Below are 19277 nucleotides of genomic sequence, written 5' to 3' on the forward strand. Positions count from 1 at the left end.
GCTATTTTAATGGTTTGTGGTAAACCTTTATACATCAAGCTACAAGCCTTTAATAAGAACAACTTCAGGGTTGCCAGGATGTGAAAAACTCCTCAGACTGATGCAAGAAAAATGTAGGTAAACCATTAATAAATACTCAGTGGTTTCTCAGTATCTAATAAGCCAACTCATCTGCAGTTATAAATGTTATTAAAGACATTACAGCTTAATTTTTACACCAATCTAAACGTTAAGAAGTTGTTGTCGATATTGTTTGGTCCACGTGTTCTGCAGCCTTGTCCCAGAATGTAAGAATTCATCTATTGAATGGTTGTCTGTCTCTATGTGTCAGCCCTGTGATAGTCTGGTGACCTGTCCAGGGTGTACCCCGCCTCTCGCCCAATGTCAGCTGGCATGGACTCCAGCACCCCAGAAAATGAATGGATGAATGTTTGCATTGTATGTTTCTGCAAACCAAAGATATGTTAAATTTGAATGTTTCATATGTAGCAGATGTGTTGAAACTCTATATGTTTCCTTACAATTCAGTTTTATGTTTTGTGGTTAACATGGTTTAGGCACCTCTTGGATCATGTTTTGGCTTAAAATATCTGGTGTTATCGCTACAAACAGAGCTAAAAATGTTGCTGTTCTGAACAGTGGTCTGCTGCTTGGCAGTCGTCTTGCCTACTGTATGTGTCACACCATCTACCATCCCCCTGTCCTTCTGATGAGTAACACAGTTAACATACATGTTATCTGAACTACATCACTTTCAAAATGTTGATGATATATATGAAGCGTATAAATGTAACATAACTGTGGTTTTCAGAAACGCACAATGCCAATATTTTATTGTGGTGACAGGGCTGATATAGCAAAAGATTTTTCTAGTTCATTATCCAAACACCTCTATATGCCAAAGTAGTATCAGGCCTATTGTAACTAAAGGCTACGTTTGCCTCTGGTAAATGGATTAAATGCTTTGCAACATTAATGTATAGATGATCAAGATTATAAGTAGCAGATGTGTAGAAGTTTGATCAGTTTGTCCTAAGGTATGGGCCACACAGAGGTGCCTTGATATGACTGGCAATGTCCATGCAGCACTTGATGAGTAGATGATCAGCTCAGAGCACACTGAGCTGAGAACTCCACCCTGTGGCCAAAGTGAGAAGTACAGCTTTACTATACAACACTGCCAGATCCTGCATTGCTGTGATATGTATCATAAATGTTTTATTGTCCCTTTTGCCCTAGGACAAACACAATGGATTATGCATTCTTGTATAATAACACCTCTTTAACGTGCACTCAGGCGCACACAGACTGTGAATATATCAGAATGTGATGTGATATGATACATCTTAAGGCTCCAACTAACAGTTATATCATTATTGATTAATCTGCTTATTGTTGTCTCTATTAATTATGTCAAATAATAGTCAAAAAATACTCATCAATTTCACAGAGCCCAAATTAACATGTTCATGTTGCTTGTTTTGTCCAATCATTAGTCCAAAACAAAGATATCCAGTTTACTTTCATACAAGACAAAGAAAAGCAGCATATCATCACAATGAGAAGATGAAACCAGAAAAGGTTTGGCCTTGCTGCTTCAGAAGTGACTCAAATGATTATGAAGGGGTCATTAAAACAGTTGACTATACTATCAGAGGCGGAGTGGGGGATGGCTTCTGGGGCTCCAGCCCTGAATTTTTACTTCTCAAAAGTCCCAAATCTTTTAGGTTTTTAAAACACCTTCAACTTTGCCTGTGTTGTCTGTCCTACCATTCTATTTTCTTAAGAAACATAATATACAGTATTTAAGTAAATTTTCTTCTGTTGGCCTAAAATTCAATTCAAAGTAATGAAGACCACATGTCCTTGACATTGTTGGAGATCCTTGATTTTTACTAAGAGCAGCCCAGGTTATGATGGCATGGATTCAACATTCATCTTAGGAATCCTGTTACTATGAAGTGGCTTGAAAATGTGAGGTAGTGCATATTGCTGCGGTAATAGGGAGAAAAAAAAATCGCCCTGAGAAAGCATGCCAGATATGCAAGTATCTGGCTCTGCCTCTGTTAACTATTCATCTCCCTACTGACATCCCCATATGGAACAGAGGCTTTAGGGGTCCTCCCCCAGAACTTTTTGAGCTTCCAACACGCAATTTCCTGATCCTATCCTGATCAGATGCCCTAACCACCTCAGCTGACCCCTTTTGATGCAAAGGAGCAGCAGCTCTACTCAGAGCTCCCTCCGGATGTCCGAGCTCCTTACCCTATCTCTAAGGCTGAGCCTAGACACCCCACAGAGGAAACTCATTTCAGCCGCTTGTGTCCGTGATCTCATTCTTTCGATCACTACCCAGAGCTCATGACCATAGGTGAGGGTTGGGACGTAGATGGACAAGTAAACCAAAAACTTGGCCTTCCTGCTCAGCTCCCTCCTCACCACAAGCACAGCACCCGCATCACTGCAGATGCTGCACCAAACCACTGATCCATCTCACGCTTCATTCTACCCTCACTCATGAACAAGACCTGAGATACTTGAACTCCCTTGCTTGAGGCAGTAACTCTCTCCCAACCCAGAGGGGGCAATCCACCGTTTACTAGCAGAGAACCATGGCCTCAGACTTGGAGGTGCTGACTCTCATCCTGACTGCTTCACACTTGGGATGAATGGATGGAGAGATGCAGTCGTAGGCCTTCTCCAAGTCCACAATACACATGTAGACTGGATGGGCAAACTCCGTGGACTCCTCCAGCAGCCTTGCAAGGGTATTGCTGGTCCACTGTTCCGCGGCCGCATTGCTCCTCCTGAATTTGGCAGATGACATTGATATTTTGTTGGTTTTAAGTTGTGTTGGTAAGTAACCGAATCTAATGTCTTCCAAATGTCTCATGCCACTGTCATCTTGAGGTAGAATAGCCACATTTGGGCATGAGGTATGGAGACCAAAACGTCATGATGTTAACGTCCACACAATGTTAAATTCTAATATTGTAAGACATTTTAACTATCGTCAACCATGATGTTCATTTCAACCAATCCAAGAGTCCGTCTTTCTGATGTCATATTGATGTCCGGTGCCAGCTTTTCTCCATCAATTTATAGTGAAAATTTCGTATTATAGAATTACTTTCCCCAGTTTTTTAAATAATTTTCTCTGTTTTCCAAATGATCTTGTGACCCCCTCATATTTATCAGGTTGGAAGCCACCTCTCTTGGGGTAGACTGACAGCCATAAGAAAGAATTACTGATGACAGTAATGTTTGAGCTGAGATCAGATCATCATGACTCAGTGCTCAAATCCAGCTGTCGTGACTGAATTTCCTGCTCGTGTTGTGTCACCCTTTGTTAAATAATATCCATATTATTATTAAAAATACATATGATTTGTCTGCTTAGCTCTGCTTCCCCTTTTGAATGGAGGCCTGTCCAAAACAGGCAATTTACATCAGATAACAGCACACAGCCCGCAGCGTGGTCACAATAAACGGATAAAAAGAGCAGGATATGCAAAGCCACGCAGTGAAAAGCCTATTCATGTCATCCTGAGGTGCACCAACAACTGCTTGGACTGGCTTGTCCCTCTTGTGTGATGTCATCCAATGGATGAGTGGCTGGCGGCTGCGATGCGCATGTATGCAGTCCACTGCCTTAACGCATCACAACGAACCGCACTTGACAGCTTGCCAGGTTAGAGGGGGGGAAAACACACTCTCACACACACACACACATACACACACACACCATTCAAGGGAGGAAACCAGACCTGCTGAATTTCCACCAGCCAGCCGTCATCCGCATCCAACCCGAGGAGGTAGAGGGTTTCCCGCAGCCTCTCTCTCTCATCGACATCTCATGCATCATTTTTGGGGATTAATTATGTTTCTCTCCTAACGCACAGATGACAGCGTAACCGGGGGCGGTAAGCTGCTCAGATACCCAAAATACAGCCGCTTTGTTGCATCGGATCTGTTGTGACTGGACATGAATTCGGCGGAACAGACGGTTACATGGTTGATTACGCTCGGGGTGCTGGAGTCGCCGAAGAAGACCATCTCGGATCCTGAAGCGTTTCTGCAGAGCTCCCTGAAGGATGGGGTGGTGTTGTGTAGGCTGCTGGAGCGGCTCAGCCCGGGGTCCACGGAGAAAGTAAGGGCAATATACATCCACCCCCCTTTGCTCCCCTCTGCATACACCAACCGCCCGCCCCGTCAGCGTGTCTGTGCGCCGCTGCCCAGATCCGTGAAACCGACGCGGTTTGTTGTCTGGCTTCTCTTTCTGCCCACTGGTCCATGAGGCGATTTCTTTTGTAGGTCACGGCAGCCCGGGTTATTGTCTGCGAAAACAGCACTATGTTACATGGCTGCACATACACTGATGTCACAGAAAGGCCGCTGTTTCCTCCGCGTATTGATCTGCTCTAAACATCACAGCAAAATAATTGATCTATGAGGTCTTTATAATGAAGGCCTCGTTTATTATGCGTTTAATGCAGCTGATTTAAACACCCTGCAGATCTGCGTTATCGTGTGAAGCCCCTGTTTCATATTCCTCTTTAATCCAGGGCGATGTGGCGTGTATGTCAGTGTATTTTTCACACACACACAGTATGGTCAGTCAGGGATGACTAGCTCTCTGTACACAGACCACAGCAATAAGAGCGGGCCGCCATTGACTGCAAAGACGCACACAGGCAGAGATGGACCCTCTCCCCATTTAAAGAAACAGCGCAGTGTTTGTGTCTGGCAACGTATAGCGTCAGCCACCTAAGGGAGGCAATGTTTTCCTGAAAAGAGAGGAGGCTGCTGCCTGCACCTCCACATAAGCAAATGAGATATTTGCCTGTTAAATGGCAAATACGTCTCCTCCATTTTCCTCCATGTGGGTGTTGTTTAATCTCTGAGACATATCCAAATCATGTTTCAATGTTTTGCATAGGCAACAGGAGAGGGCTGGAAGTAGATCAAAAGGCATATTGTGTTTGAGATAGTCTATTCTGGAGAAGGCGGAAACAACTGGTACTTCATCCTGATTGGTGGAATCCAGTGTTGCTGATTTTAATTCTGTTAAATCTGCTGCCATCTCAGGTTGGGAGAATTTTTTAAATGTTTGACACATAACTGCTCAACTGTCATATATTAATGTCTCTGTCCTGCCCCACAACTATATGCTTACATTGTCAAACACACTATTGCTGTGATAGATTAATCCAAATGGTACGAAACGGCAAAATTGTGACAAAAATCTCTGGTCAGAGAAGACAGCTTACTGTAACTCCTAAGTTAAATCTTAAAGGTCTAGTGTTTAGGATTTAGTGGCACCTGGTGGTGCAGTTGTAGATTGCAACCAACTGAAACTGAAAACCCACGAGACATTTATAGTTGAAAAATAAACTTCTCAATGCTCTCTGGTGGACAAATGATGTAATGGTGAAAGGCCCAGTGTGTAGGATTTAATGGCATCTAGTGATAAGGTTGCAGAACTAAGGGTGCTTTCAGACCTAGAGTTGTCTTGCTTTAGTCTGAATCAGGGACTCATTTTCTTACAAAGTTGTATAATTGCCTAGAGTTGGTTTGTGTTGTCATGACAGCATTTACAAGTGGACCAGATAAAATACCTTGCACGAGAAAGCTGCTCTTGATTGGTCAGAATTTCCATGTGGGATAAATCCAGGAAGTAAACCAAACATTGAAGAAGAGTACACTTGAAAGATAAATGTGACACTTTCTAATGTCACAATGGAGGGACAACTACGCAGGTTGATTTTAGCGCTGGTCATCGTGGACTATATTGCTGTCATTGTTCATTTTAGTCAAACCATACAGTTTGAAAACGAGGCGCGGCTCCAACTAGAAAACAATGTTTTGATGCATTGGATGTGCTGAATGTGCATATTAAGGCAGTACAGGAGGAGGTGCACATTAATAATCCTCCAGGACTGTAACATGCTCATGTTTAACCCAAACAATGTGTCATGTGACTGCAGTTGGTTCAGATCCAGGTCGAAACACGTTCTCACCACAAAAGAACCACACCAGAGTTAGTTTGTAACTGGACCGAGACCACCTCTTCAAGAAGGTCTTGGTTAGTTTTGGTGCGCACCTGAGTGTGATTGCTGTGTTCACACCTGCCCAAACAAACAGCACTTAGGCGGCAAACAAACTTGAGTTTGATTGAACCAAACCAAACAGGGCAGGTGTGAAAGCACCCTAAGGCCCTGTTTATATGACAATGATTTCAACTACAGCGGCATTTTGGGGGCCTGAAAACGTAACGTTTTGAAAACGGGTGCCAGAGTGCAACTTTCTGGAAACGGCAGCGTCTCCGTTGTCATGTAAATTTGCAATATGCAGTTCCTCTGAAAACGGAGACTTTTCGCACATGTGCATTACGGTTCCAGTCACTAGGCATGCCGACCATCACAACAACAATGCGGAGCTCTGTTTGTGCTGCTCACCCCAGTGATTTGAAGTGAAGTGTAGATCTGTTACTGTAGCAACTCCACCTCGTCGTCCATCCAGACAAAGTTATCTGTGCGTGCTTTTGCCATAGTGTCTTCTTTGTTTTGGTTTGTGATCACCGCATTGTAGAGGAAGGCGCTTCAGTGCAGGTGCATGGCATCATGCCGTGGTGTTGCTTTGCAAATTTACACTGCCACCCATTGGCCTGGTGTGCATACTACAGCGTTTCCAGTAGAATAACGTCATCATATAAACGCAGATGTTTTTTAAAACGCAAAGGACAGACTTTTCCGTTTTTAGAGAAACCATTGTTGTCTAAACAGGGCCTAAAACTAGAACTTCGGTGGCCGACATGAAAAAGACAAAACAAAAAAAGCCAGTGTTTCAGTTGTTCGTTCTGAGCTACTATAGAAACAACATCACATCTGTATGTAGATATAAACTGTTCATTCTAAAGGTATAAAAACACAATTCTTATTTTTAGCTGATTAGAAACTAAAGAAAATATAGTGAAGAATATTATATACCATTTATACCAACAGATGCCCTTTAATCCTATACACTGGACCTTTAACCTCAAACATATCTTTGGTGTGTTAGCACTGACATTTCTTGGTACTTGGTATCAGCCGACATATACACTGAAATGATACATGTGGGATAGGCTTACATTGATGGATTAATCTGTTGTGCTTTAAATATTACTGCAACCCCCACCTCTATGATCATCACTACTAATAATACCAATATTTTCCCCATTCTGTGCTTCCCACTTTTCCCCTACATTGACATGTTGCCCTTCTATAATGAGTCAGACATCTCTAAACTCCCATGGGCCTGTCATATTGTGCCTCTGTCTGGCCCAGATGTGGCCCTCATGTGGTTCAGTTGTGGCTGAGCAGCTTTGTATGTGGGCCAGTAGACAATGAGATGTGTGGTTTAAAGCTGGGTCAGATGTCACTTGCTATCAGGATAGATATTAGTACTGTATAGACCAGAGATGATATTGTATCATGGTTCTTTTTGATTAGCTGTAACAGGCCTCCTTACCTCCATTATTTGCATCTTTTCTTCACCCTTTAGATTCCTCCCAGTTACATTGTGATGGAGAGATAAGAGATGTGAGGATGGTGGACATGAGGCTACATGTAACCTATTGCCTAATCCCATCCTTACTGTTCATTCTTTAAGAGATGGTTGACTCCAAATCAAAAATACATATTTTTCCTTTTACCCATAGTGCTATTTATCAATCTAGATTGTTTTGGTGTGAGTTGCTGTTGAGATATTAGCCATAGAGATGTCTGCTTCTATGGCTAATATCTCAACAGCAACTCAGCAGCAATGTCTCTTTCCAGAAATCATGACCCAGCTAGTCAAGATAACCCACTGACCTTTGTTTTGGGCAGTTTCATATAGACACTAATTTCTTTCTAATTAACTACACCATCCAACTGTATCACTGTCCCTTTAATTAGAGGATGCCCTATTCTAATGACACAATGTTTTGATTGCTCTAGTGTTCACTTCCTAGATCATCTCTTCCCTGGACACACTTAACAACAAGCACTTCTCAGTAGGTAGTCAGAGGCAAAGTAGAAAACATAAGGAAAACTGAAATTGAGAAAAATGAGAAATGTGGAGCCCAGAGAATGGCTAACGTTGCTAGTACAATGGATTAAATATGAGCAAAATGTTTTGAGGAAATTAAAGGAATTCGGAATTGAAGGAAAAGTGGTAGGAAAGGCAAAATATGAGGAAAATGGAAAACATAACACATATATTCACAAATGTTAGAGCCTAGATTCAAGACAAAGGAGATGGGAAAACAGGTGTATGATTGTGTGCATTGAGGTGTATTACTTCTTACTTTATACACCGTATTTTCTATGAGCTGTGTGACAAAGCGTGTCACTTCTATAAAACTGGTTACCAATTAATCAAGATTCTATATCGACCTGATATCAGCTCATCATCATAGTTTATCCACCAGAGAGCACTGACAACATATTTTTTTAATAAAATATCCTGATTGTTACACATCTTTTTCATAATGCTTCATAGTGCATTCATAATGCTAAACAGTCTAGTTTAAGGAGTCCTTATCAAGAATATTTATGCTATGTGTTATTATTTAGCCTCAAAAAAGTATGTAACAGTTGGGCTGTGATAAATGTGAGGTATCAGGGTGTTACATTTTACCACGGTATTTTTGAAACCTCATAGGTATGATTTTCAATGCAGTCAAAAGTTTAGAGGCTCCTCCTTCTATAAAACAGTTAGTTCGTAAATGCTGTATTGAGGCGATGTATTGTAGTACACAACACTCACCACCAGAGGTCAGTCCCCAGTGGTGAAACAGGCTGCTGAGCTGAGAAAGAAGGCGACTGTGACTGGTGGGGATAACGTCACAGGACTAGTGAAAAAACGGCCAGCAACGGCAGAGAAAGACAGCAAAAAAGCCAGCATATTCTCACATCAACACACACCTGTATGAATACTGGTATATTTGTAATCACTGGTTGTTAGGCTGAAGGTGGCTGGTTGGAAAACTTTAACTTATCACCCAACCCTACATTGTAGGATAGACATTGTCATACATGCTACAATGACTTCTATCTCCAGCAGCTCAGCTTTTAATGCTTTTTTTAACCCAGTGAAATGATGGGAAGGTATGAGGGTATGAAAAAATAGGTACCAAGCCCCCCGATTATTTGGTACTTTAACTTTGCAGTGTTGCCAATGAAAGCAAACAAATTTGTCCATGCACTATTTCTCTATTTTCCCCTGAGACTTTTACCTCTTTGGATTTGGAATCCACAGCTAGCCTAGCTAGGGAAATGCAAGACTACTGCAGCCATCCCTAGTGATATTTATAGAGGATAAGGTATCAGGCCACAGATATATGACACACATGTTTCTTTAAACAAGTGTGTTTATTGGATTTTTAATATACTTCAAATATTACATCCAAAACGACAACACCAAAACAAGTAAGCTACGAAATAGAACATTCATAGTAAGGCATCTTCTTAATATCTACTGCTGTGACAGGGCAATACAATGAGTATGTTCCAAGGTCCAAAATAAATAATCAGAAAGACAACCTATACAAGTAATAACAGTCTAAAGGAAAGAAAAGGCATATAATTATGTTGCATTCAAGAAATGCCTTCTGTTGTAGTAAAGTAGACTTCTGTTGCCCTCTCCCCTTCTAGAAATGTCATAAAATGTCCTCATAGCTTGTCAAAAGTAGAATATTTACCCCTAATCATAAAAGCACGTTTTTGACACATTTTAGTTGAGGAAATGTTAGAATATTTATTTAAATTTTTACAGTTGAAGAATGTAAGAATCACTTAAGCCCTACAACATTAAATGAAAATTAAAATGTTCATTTCCACATAATTTTCGGTCCTAGATACAGGGAGCCACTGGAAAGGGGCTAAAGGGCCTCAGGTACCCTACCCCTGGTCCAGCCCTACTTTCATAATGTTTTAAAGGGGTGTAAATTCAACCTTATGGTAATTTAGTTAATTTGTAATAAAATGTATTTCTAATATTTTCTCCACTCTGTTTATATCAGTGAAGCTTAATCTTTGGTGCAAAATTTTTCTTCTTTAGCATCATGTTAAAGTAGGTTGTTATAAAAACCAGTGCACCCATAGGCTACACCATCAGTGGGGATCCCTATTTGTCAACGTCATTTCCCTCGACCCAGCACCACAGCCTCCTCCACTTCCCCGCTGCGGGATCAGTGTTCAGCCTGCCGGAGTGTCAGGCCCACTGCAAACACACACACACACACACACACACACACACTGTATAATGCATATCGAGACTGAAGATACACTTTCAGGGCTGATAGTCTCACACACAGCAGCAGAGGGAAGAGCAACAAACCCGCAGCGAGACCTGGAAGTTTCTTTCTAACCCGCGTTTCCGTCTTTCCAGATCTACCAAGAGCCGAAGAACGACGGCGAGTGTCTGAGCAACATAAAGGAGTTTCTCAAGGGCTGCACATCGTTCCGCGTCGAGGTGAGTGCCTCCTCAGATATGGGTTTATCCCGTGTTTGTACCACACCTTGTCTGCCTTTTATATCCACGAGAAGTGCTTTTATAACCACACGTTAAAGAGGAGCCACTGCTCCAGTAAACAATGGGCTCATGGAGTGGACGGTGACAGGGGGAGGAGGAGTGAGCTGCAAGCCGAGAACAATCACCCATCGCCCGGATGAGAGAGACTGGCTTGTCCGTGCAAGTGTCGATACATTTGCAACATTTCCACAGCCTAAACTAACTTTAATTCCCTATACTATCACATTGCAGCCTGTTCACATGTCCTGCTTTGGTATAAACGCGCCTTGGTCATGTTTACGCTTTTTAATTAATGCAGAGCTTTGTCCTCGGGCTCGTGCGTGGCTTTATTGTCACCACTGCTTCACACTGGCCCCTGTATCAACATTGTCTTGTTTAGCTGCAGCTTTGAAGCATATAGCACCATGGTTATGTAAGTAGGTCTTGCTCTAACATGCTAATTACTGTCTTATTATTGTAAGGTGTAAAGTCTAAACATGTTCCCACACCAAGTGCCTCACCCTTGCAGAGGTATATAGAAATATGTGGGTCTGTTGTGGCTAGTGAGAATACTTCGATAAGCTTAAGCAAATGGAGGACTGTGTGCTGGTAAAGACTGTGCTGGCCAGTGCATAGAGGGGTCATTGAACCGTCCCGGTTTGACAATACAACTCAGTGTTCTTCAGCATTGCCTCTCCCCGCTGAGTCTGCAGCCACTGAACAAGAGGTGGACACGGGCTGAGACAGAGCACTGGTGTGTTATTTAGTGGGGAAAACATGAGATTTACAGAGTGTCTGCAGGTCCTTTATAGTTTCTTAAATTCAGTTCCATAAATAAGAGGCCTTTAAATGCATAAAATAGTCTTAAAATTGGCTTTATGAGGTAGTAATTACTACAAAAATCTGATTTAATTTCTTTTTGTCAAAATGAGCCAAGCTCTTCTCAAGCTTTTACAAATCTTTAAACCTACCCCTGAACCTAAAACTGTATTTTTACGTTATACTTGCACTTACCTGCTGGTAAAATATAGATTAACTCACCCTAATAACCATATTTCTACATCAAACCTACCTCTGTCTGCACTGGACCATATTTTCTGTTATACCTACCTGCAATGCTTGAATAAGAACAAGATTATTTGTCAAAAATCAGTCCTAAATGTAGTTAAAAATGGTCTTTAAAATCATTAAATGTTTTATATCTATAGACAAACTGCTGAGATCTGCGGGAAGCAAAAGACATCCGTCATTGTTTCACTAGGTGTCTGTCTGTTTTGGCTCACCACAGGGACATTTTCTGGCAACAGTGCTGAGCAATAATCTGCTTTTATTGGTAACAAATACTCAAATTCCCCTTCATAAACCCTCCTGTATGCCATGCTGATTTATGCCTTCACTGGCGGAGATACTGTGTTCAATTATTTTTGTTAGGCCCTTGCATGCGAGAGTGTGCTCAAATACATGACTTTTCTGGGTGAACCGGACAGAGCAGGATTACAGTAGTTTGGGACATGGCAGTCGTCCCGCTCACCGTCTGTGGAGCAAAGATGGACCTTCTCCAGAGCCCAAAGCACTGCTGGCTCTGACCCCAGGTAGCTGCGGCTGCAGATTAGAGCGGCGGCCGCTTACATGGGGAAGACAGACAGACAGATAGACGCTGTGCTTTTGCAGTCCTGACCTACCTCTTTTTAATGAAGCTAAGCTGGTTGTCTGGCTGAACGTCAACAATGCTAGCTGTGCTTTGCTGTGTTTGCTTGTCTAGTGTGGATATTTCAGCAAGATGGATCTCTTTTAGATCTAATTTGGATACCTCATGCAGATTAGACACTCGAGAACATGTCTCACACTTTGGCAGCTGCTGTTATTGACCCTTGACCCTTAATGCCTTTGACCACAGGAAGCGATCATTAGAGTTCCCATGACCCCACTGGTCCCTCTGGAATAGTAACCTTACTCTGTGTCTACAATGAAAATAATCACAGATCCATCTGTCTTGACTAATGGGAGACTTTGACTCCCAATCCATCAAAAATGAAAACAAGGAAAGGCTGTTGAGTTTTTTATCTACCGCTGTAGACCTATAGGGCTGCTAAAGGTGTTTGGACAGTGATGTAATTTTATTGAGTAAAGTAGAGCATCAAAATTTTCCAAGCACAATGTGAAATCTTCAGACATGTTGCTTCCGCAAACCAGGAGTACACACCCAAAGATTTTCACTTATAAATAATATTTAACACAGAAACAACAAATCTTGAATTTTTCTTGAATAAATGACTAACGATTAATCAGTTATCAGAATTGTCACTGATGAACTGATCAATCAACGGAGCTCTAGTTAGCTCTTTAATAAAGCAGTTTGGATGAGTTCATAGTTATTAAGTTTAAGCCTTAATTTGAGGTGTTTACAACCATGTTAGCAAAGCAATATTACAGCATTACATTTTGATTTATTATCCTCTAATTTCAGTAGCCTGACATTGCCAGAACAAATGCGAATTAGTCTTGATCCTTTCACTTAATTTTTTCAATTTCTAAGGGGCGCCTGAGTGAGAGAAAATTGCAAACAGACCACAGCGTGCAGAGATGAGCTGGTATATTAAACTTTTGCCAAATCCTGTTGGAAGTACAGCCAACACACTGTACTTAAAGCTTCTTCTTAAGAGAAGCTTTAAGTACAGTTGATTTTTCTTCATTTAGCAAAAATATACCGTCCAGTTCATTCAATACTGACAGCTAGCGGCTTTAATAGCAAGTTTCACATCAGCTGCAGCCATCTTAGATGTTCTTTAAGATGCCACAACAGCGCTTCTCTTTACGACATGCCCCATACTAGAATGGACTGCACTTGTATAGCGCTTTTCTAGTCTTCCGACCATTCAAAGCACTGTTTTTACACTACATTTCACACACACACAGTGGCACACTAGTGGCCAGGGCTACCTACATGGTGCCACCTGCTACTCAGTAACCATTCACACGCACTCACACCAATGTAACTTCCATTGGGAGCAATTTGGGGTTGAGCATCTTGCCAAAGGATACTTTGGTATGCTGCCTACAGAAGCTGGGGATCCAACCGCCCGCTCTACCTCTGAGACGAAGTTGCCCTCATCAGTCAATCTAATTGTCAGATTAAATTATAGAAAATGTAATATCAATTAAATGCAATACTTTTAGTTCCATCCATTTGTGTGTTGCAAAAGGACTGTGATGGTGAATATAAGATTCTTATATCTACATGACTGATGGAAGCTGACATTGGAAATTTTAAAATGGAAACAGGAAATGGGAAGTTGAGGGTGGGCCAGATGCATTTGCCGTAGCAAAATAAACGTGAGCTCAAGGATTCGGCTGGTTCCTGGGCAACAATTTTAGCCCCCCAAAAGTAAGACAAACCTATAAAGGCATACTTATATTTGGTGGCAAATGCTTTGACATCTGCAGCAGCTCTGTACTGCAGCCATCGTCATTCTCAAATATGGATATTGGCCTTAAAAATCCAGTATCACATAGGATATATTCGTCACTTCTTGCTTGTCTGTGGAGCTTTTTGTCTTCATGAACTGAAACACATGATCAGCTGTCTGTTGGTCAGGTGACTAACTAGGCCGGGGAAGAATATCCCAGTGTTTGGCGTTAAAGACAGACGCTTAACTGCCTTGTCTGTATGTTTAGAATCATTGTTCTGTTGCTGTCAAGGGATGTGAACACTTTCAGTCACCCTTAAAAGTCAGTAACCCCAATGTTTTATTGTTGTATTCTTAAATCCCTCGCTGTAGATGGTTGTACCGTACTGTCTGTAATACACAGAACCATTAATACTTCAATAATTCAGTATATTAAGTAACCTCTCACTGAGATGTAATCATAAATTATTAAGTGTACTGTACATGGAGTTGTTGGTTGTAATACTCCGTGCAGGTGAACACTCATTTCCTCAATCATGACAAGTTGTGAGCAGTTCACCACACTGTTGCAGCTTGCTGAGTCACACAGGGGTGCTGCACCGTTGTCTCAGCCTGCTCTGAGGGATCATTACCTGACTGTGATGCTGAGGCATGGCAGACATGTCGAAGCTTGTCATGTTCATTAGCTCCATGCACGAACGTTTGATTTACATCATTATGTCTCGCTGTGAAGACTGGTAACTGTTTTTTATCTAATGGAGAATTGTTGAAACGACTTTTAAAGACGGAGGAAGAACCAAACTCTTTAGTTATCATGAGAAAGAAAAGTTAAGTACAAATACTGGATGTTGTTGTAGTTTCAGTCCCAGTGGAAGTATTTACGGGTGAGGAAGAGGGTGCTTTCACATGAATGCTCCTGAAGGACAGCAAGTCTTCCACACTCACACACAAATACACACACACAAACACCCTCTCGCAAAGCCTTCGTTCACATATTCCCTCAGGACATATCTGCAATCAGAGCGGAAGATGAAAGAGACTCATCTCACAGTCACTCACCCTCAGTGTAACCAAAGCGAGAGCAACTAATCACATGAAGCCATTACACAGGAAGAGAGAGGACGACTACAGTCATCAACAGAGATACAATCGCTGCCATTCATAGTAACCAAGAGGCTAGTGAGAGTCACACTGACAGCAGTACACACCATGCTTACACTTTTACTGCCATTAAGGGAGAGGACTGGCATTGTTGTACATTTTTGTCAACAAATCCCATAATGCATTGGTCTGTTTAGGTACTTTCTGACTTCCCTAACCCGTCTGTGACACCTATGCCTTGTTCATTTTACTGTTAAGTACAAGTGTCTGACTTGTAAATGTTGTTCATGTCAACATTTGAGTTGTGGGACACTTCTGGAAGCTCTTATATGTCAGACATGGCACTTGGCTGTCTGAAATCTGCAAAAACTGTAACGTTTTTGAGAGTAGACATAAATAGAGCATCGGACCTCAAGGCTTGGAAAATATGAATGGGAGTCAATGGAGAGAAAATTATTATTTTCTGGTCCCAGTCATTAAATGCCTTGGATTACACAAATGTTTTGTGTAGGTCTAAATAATATTTTTTCATGTTAAGTGTTTGACAGTTTATTGTATGATTCTTCAGTCAAAGGCTGTGGAAACAATGTAATGAGAAAGACTACATGTCGCCTATGTGACGTCACGTCATCACACTTTCCCTCCACTTTTTAACTCACAGTGCTGCTGCTGCGTCTTCTGCCACAATCTACGGAGCCATCAGATCAGGATGCCAGTGTGTTCTGTACCCGAATGTCACCATTCCAACAAGAACGGCTGTTCTTTCTTTCGATTTTCTTTCGAGGCGGTGAAGTGTACCAGAAACACAGCCATGTTCCGAGTGCGAGTGGTGACGTATATCATATGCGTCGAGAGCAGCGAAGAGCTGTAGTCCACAAAGCGCTCTCACACAAAACCTAACCGTATCAAACTTCTTCCCGCTAAATTGTAGCCTTCTTTGCACGTATAAATATATTAAAAATTCACAAGAACATATGTGAAATTCATGGCACAATTCAAAATAATTTTCATCTAGCCATTGGAACACATTATGAGAAATTGATTTTTAAGGTCCCATGTACCGGAAATGGAAACAGGCAACTTAGGAGCTCTATTGACGTGGGTTATTGAAAGTGCTTGCATTGATATATTCTGTGCAAGAATAGAATTGAAGTTGTTTTGACTATTTCTTACTCAGCGTTAGTGAATATTCTACATCCTGCTTTCTGCGTGAGTGTCTCCTGCAGTTGCGTCAGTATTTTATGTGTCACCCACCTCGAGAACGTGCAACGGTCAGGTTTGTGCATGAGTATATGAAATTGTATAATGCAGGTTTAACTGTGGCAATCAGGGGTGTGAATTACCAGTTTCATATCGTTTCTTTGGACAATGATACAATATTTGCCGATATCATAAAATCTGCCTGGATACTATTTCGATTTGATGCGATTCAGGGGCCTGCAATCAATATGAGATGATATCATATGCACCCATTTAACACAGTCTGTTACATAAGAAACTGCCACCCCTTTCCTTTTTACTGTTGGCCATAAAAGGTCAAAACAACAGTTAAATAATGTAAATAATTGAACTGGTTAAGTGCAGTAAAGTTACTTTCAAGTGACTCCACTGACACACATAAAACAGCACGTTATAAGTTAGCCTTCTGGAAGAAATGTTTTCCTTTTAACCCAAACCATGATCTTTTCCCTAAAGCTTCAGGACTATCTAACGCAAAGCCCTGAAGGCAAACTTCTCCCAGCAGCCATAAAACATAGATTAACAGCAACATAATTTAACTAAAGTATAAGGTTCTTGTCAGTAATAACTGTCAAGGTTCACAGACAAAACAATTGTTGTCTCATAGTCACCCATTATTAGCTGAAGCACCTTTACATTGCATAAAAATCCTAGGAGCTAGCGGATGTTTTTCTCTACTTGTAGCTTAACAAATTACATGTAAAATATACACTTTTATTACTTATTTTTGGTTCAGGTCGCTCCTGACAGAACAGCACAGTTGAATGTCAGCCTGCAGGCATGTTTTTTTTTTTCCAACTGAACATTTTTGAAACAGAGCAGCTAATGTTGCTGCAAGAAGTCAGTGAAGTCAGATGCACGGCCAGACCGGTACGTTGTGTTTTATCTTGCAACATCATTGTTTACACGTGACGTGCTGTGTGTTGACCTGTATTTTCTTTGAGATGGAAAATGTTTCCACACTGCTGATTTATTCCTGAGTAAATAATATTATCGTCATTGTCTTTCTCTGGGCTGCTTACTGTCTGCCTGCTGCTATTTGATGGTGACACAGAATTTCAAAATAAAGGCGTAAAGATGACGATATGGATCAATGTTTTCACTTTGCATGGATGACATTGGAACATTGATCCTAGGGTTTATATAATAGTCTGGATCAATGGATCATTACCTCCCTGGTGGCAATCAAGCGAGAAGGCTAATGTTATGCAAAAAACGTCAACTTTGCCTGGAAGATGTCAATTCCAGGACTCATAACTCATCAAAGTCATTTACAAAGACTGGCCTGTTAAAGACCGGTGGAGACATCCATATGGCCTGAAGCAGAGCCTGTAGCAAATCAATTAAAGTCACGCCATGGGCGAATCAGCTTAGACGAACCACGCTGCTGAACCATCACACAGGATGGCACTCTACAAGTTAGCAGTAATTAACCTTGATCCTACTATGCTGTGTGGGTCCGGGAATTTGAGGGAAGTGGGCCTGGTGAGTTCCTTATAAGTCCTTGAATTTGATGTTTAAGAAGGTGTGGGAACCCTGAGTCAGGAACTATGTAATTAAACATCAAGTAATCAGGATTACCCAACTGACAGGATGTTCACTACCAACGTGTATTTTGTGCTTTGAACATGTTTTGTTTGGTACCAAAAAAATATTGAGTTTCAATACCCAGCCCAATTTAAAGTTTAGGTTTATTGTCAAATCTGAATCTGAATATTCTACCCATTAATATGTTTATAAAAGTGTATAATCGCTATAAAATAAAATTCGTTTGGTTTTCGTAGCCTTATAATTATGTTTTATATATATATATATATATATATATATCTATATATATATATAGATATATATAGCAAGGGCCTTGCTTTAGAGAGGTCACCATCTTGCGCCGCCATGTATGTAAGGCAGCCCTAGCGGACAATCCAGCCAGCCAGAGAACGCGTTTCGCGTGTATAAATAAACCAACGAAGACAGCGGAAGGAAGGAAGAAGGAGGAGGAAACAGCAGAGAGTGTTAGTAGTTCGTCGATGGAGAGTAGTGAAAAGTTTTTTTAGTTATGAAGTTTGCGAATGGACCACACTTACCACGCAACAGGAGAGAATGAACCCGAACTGTCATCTGCGAGGAAAAGAAGACGCAACTTCACTCCTTGTGATGCACTCTCTGCGGCGCTTTTCCTCCTGATGATATATCTCCCCAACGATGGTAGCAGTAGCACCGAATCCCATTCTGTGCAGCAAAATGGGAGCGGAGGATTCAGCCTCTCGTCTCGCCCGCTCAGCATCCAAGTTCCTCATCTGTATGCTCCGGCTCAAACAGGTATGGCTCTGGGTCTGTGTCCGCTACAAGAAACTCTTCAAAATCGCATTCAAAGTCGTCCATTGCAGCTACTATAGTCCGGAGATATTGCTAGGCTAAATAAACAGCTGAGCTCTGTTTACCGGCTACGCTGTCAGTCAGTGTGCGGGCTGGAGATTGGTGGAGCAGAGAGGGGAGGGGGGTCCCGCTTGGTATTGTAAACGAGAATGTGTGTATGAAGTGTGTGTGTTATGCTAGAAGAATCAGAGTTTGGGACGGAGTCTTTTACCCCCTGGAGTGTTACTGGAGTTTTTGGAGTGCTCAAATAAACAGGCCTTTTTCCCAAACGCTCCTCTGGTCTCCTGCTCGTGAGTGATTCATTACAATATCATAACATGGTTTAGATTTCTAAATAAACATTCACCTCGTCGCTAGATAGACCTACTCCTGAAAAACTCGTGTCTGCGCAAGGCTTTTTGTCCCTACGAGGCCACCATCATTTACCCGACGGGAGGGGTGAGCGAGTGAGCCCTGCAATCTAGAATTTGACCACTGATGTCACTGTTTCCAACGGTTTTCAACCCATTTTACACAGTGGCCCTTTAAACAGGACTAAATAGTATATATGGGGGACTGCCTCTAGCTCACCAGGTAGAGTGTGTGCCCCATGTAGTCTGAGTCCTTAGCAGCGCC

General features: G+C 41.7%; 1 protein-coding gene across 2 annotated transcripts in view; it reads left to right on the forward strand.

Annotated features, from left to right (window-relative positions):
- Positions 1-3617: 3617 nt before the first annotated feature.
- The window catches only part of arhgef7a (Rho guanine nucleotide exchange factor (GEF) 7a), a 41686-nt gene continuing 26026 nt past the window's right edge, over positions 3618-19277 (forward strand). The window contains exons 1-3 of one of the 2 annotated variants that reach the window (XM_078174581.1): positions 3618-3815; positions 3903-4150; positions 10417-10500. In XM_078174581.1, coding sequence (XP_078030707.1) covers positions 3986-4150; positions 10417-10500 — 249 coding nt within the window. In that variant the 5' untranslated portion in view covers positions 3618-3815; positions 3903-3985. The remainder of the gene's footprint in view (positions 3816-3902; positions 4151-10416; positions 10501-19277) is intronic. The other variant, XM_033617197.2, reaches the window with a different exon arrangement.

This window comes from Epinephelus lanceolatus, chromosome 14, assembly GCF_041903045.1.
Source record: "Epinephelus lanceolatus isolate andai-2023 chromosome 14, ASM4190304v1, whole genome shotgun sequence".
Lineage (NCBI taxonomy): Eukaryota > Metazoa > Chordata > Actinopteri > Perciformes > Serranidae > Epinephelus > Epinephelus lanceolatus.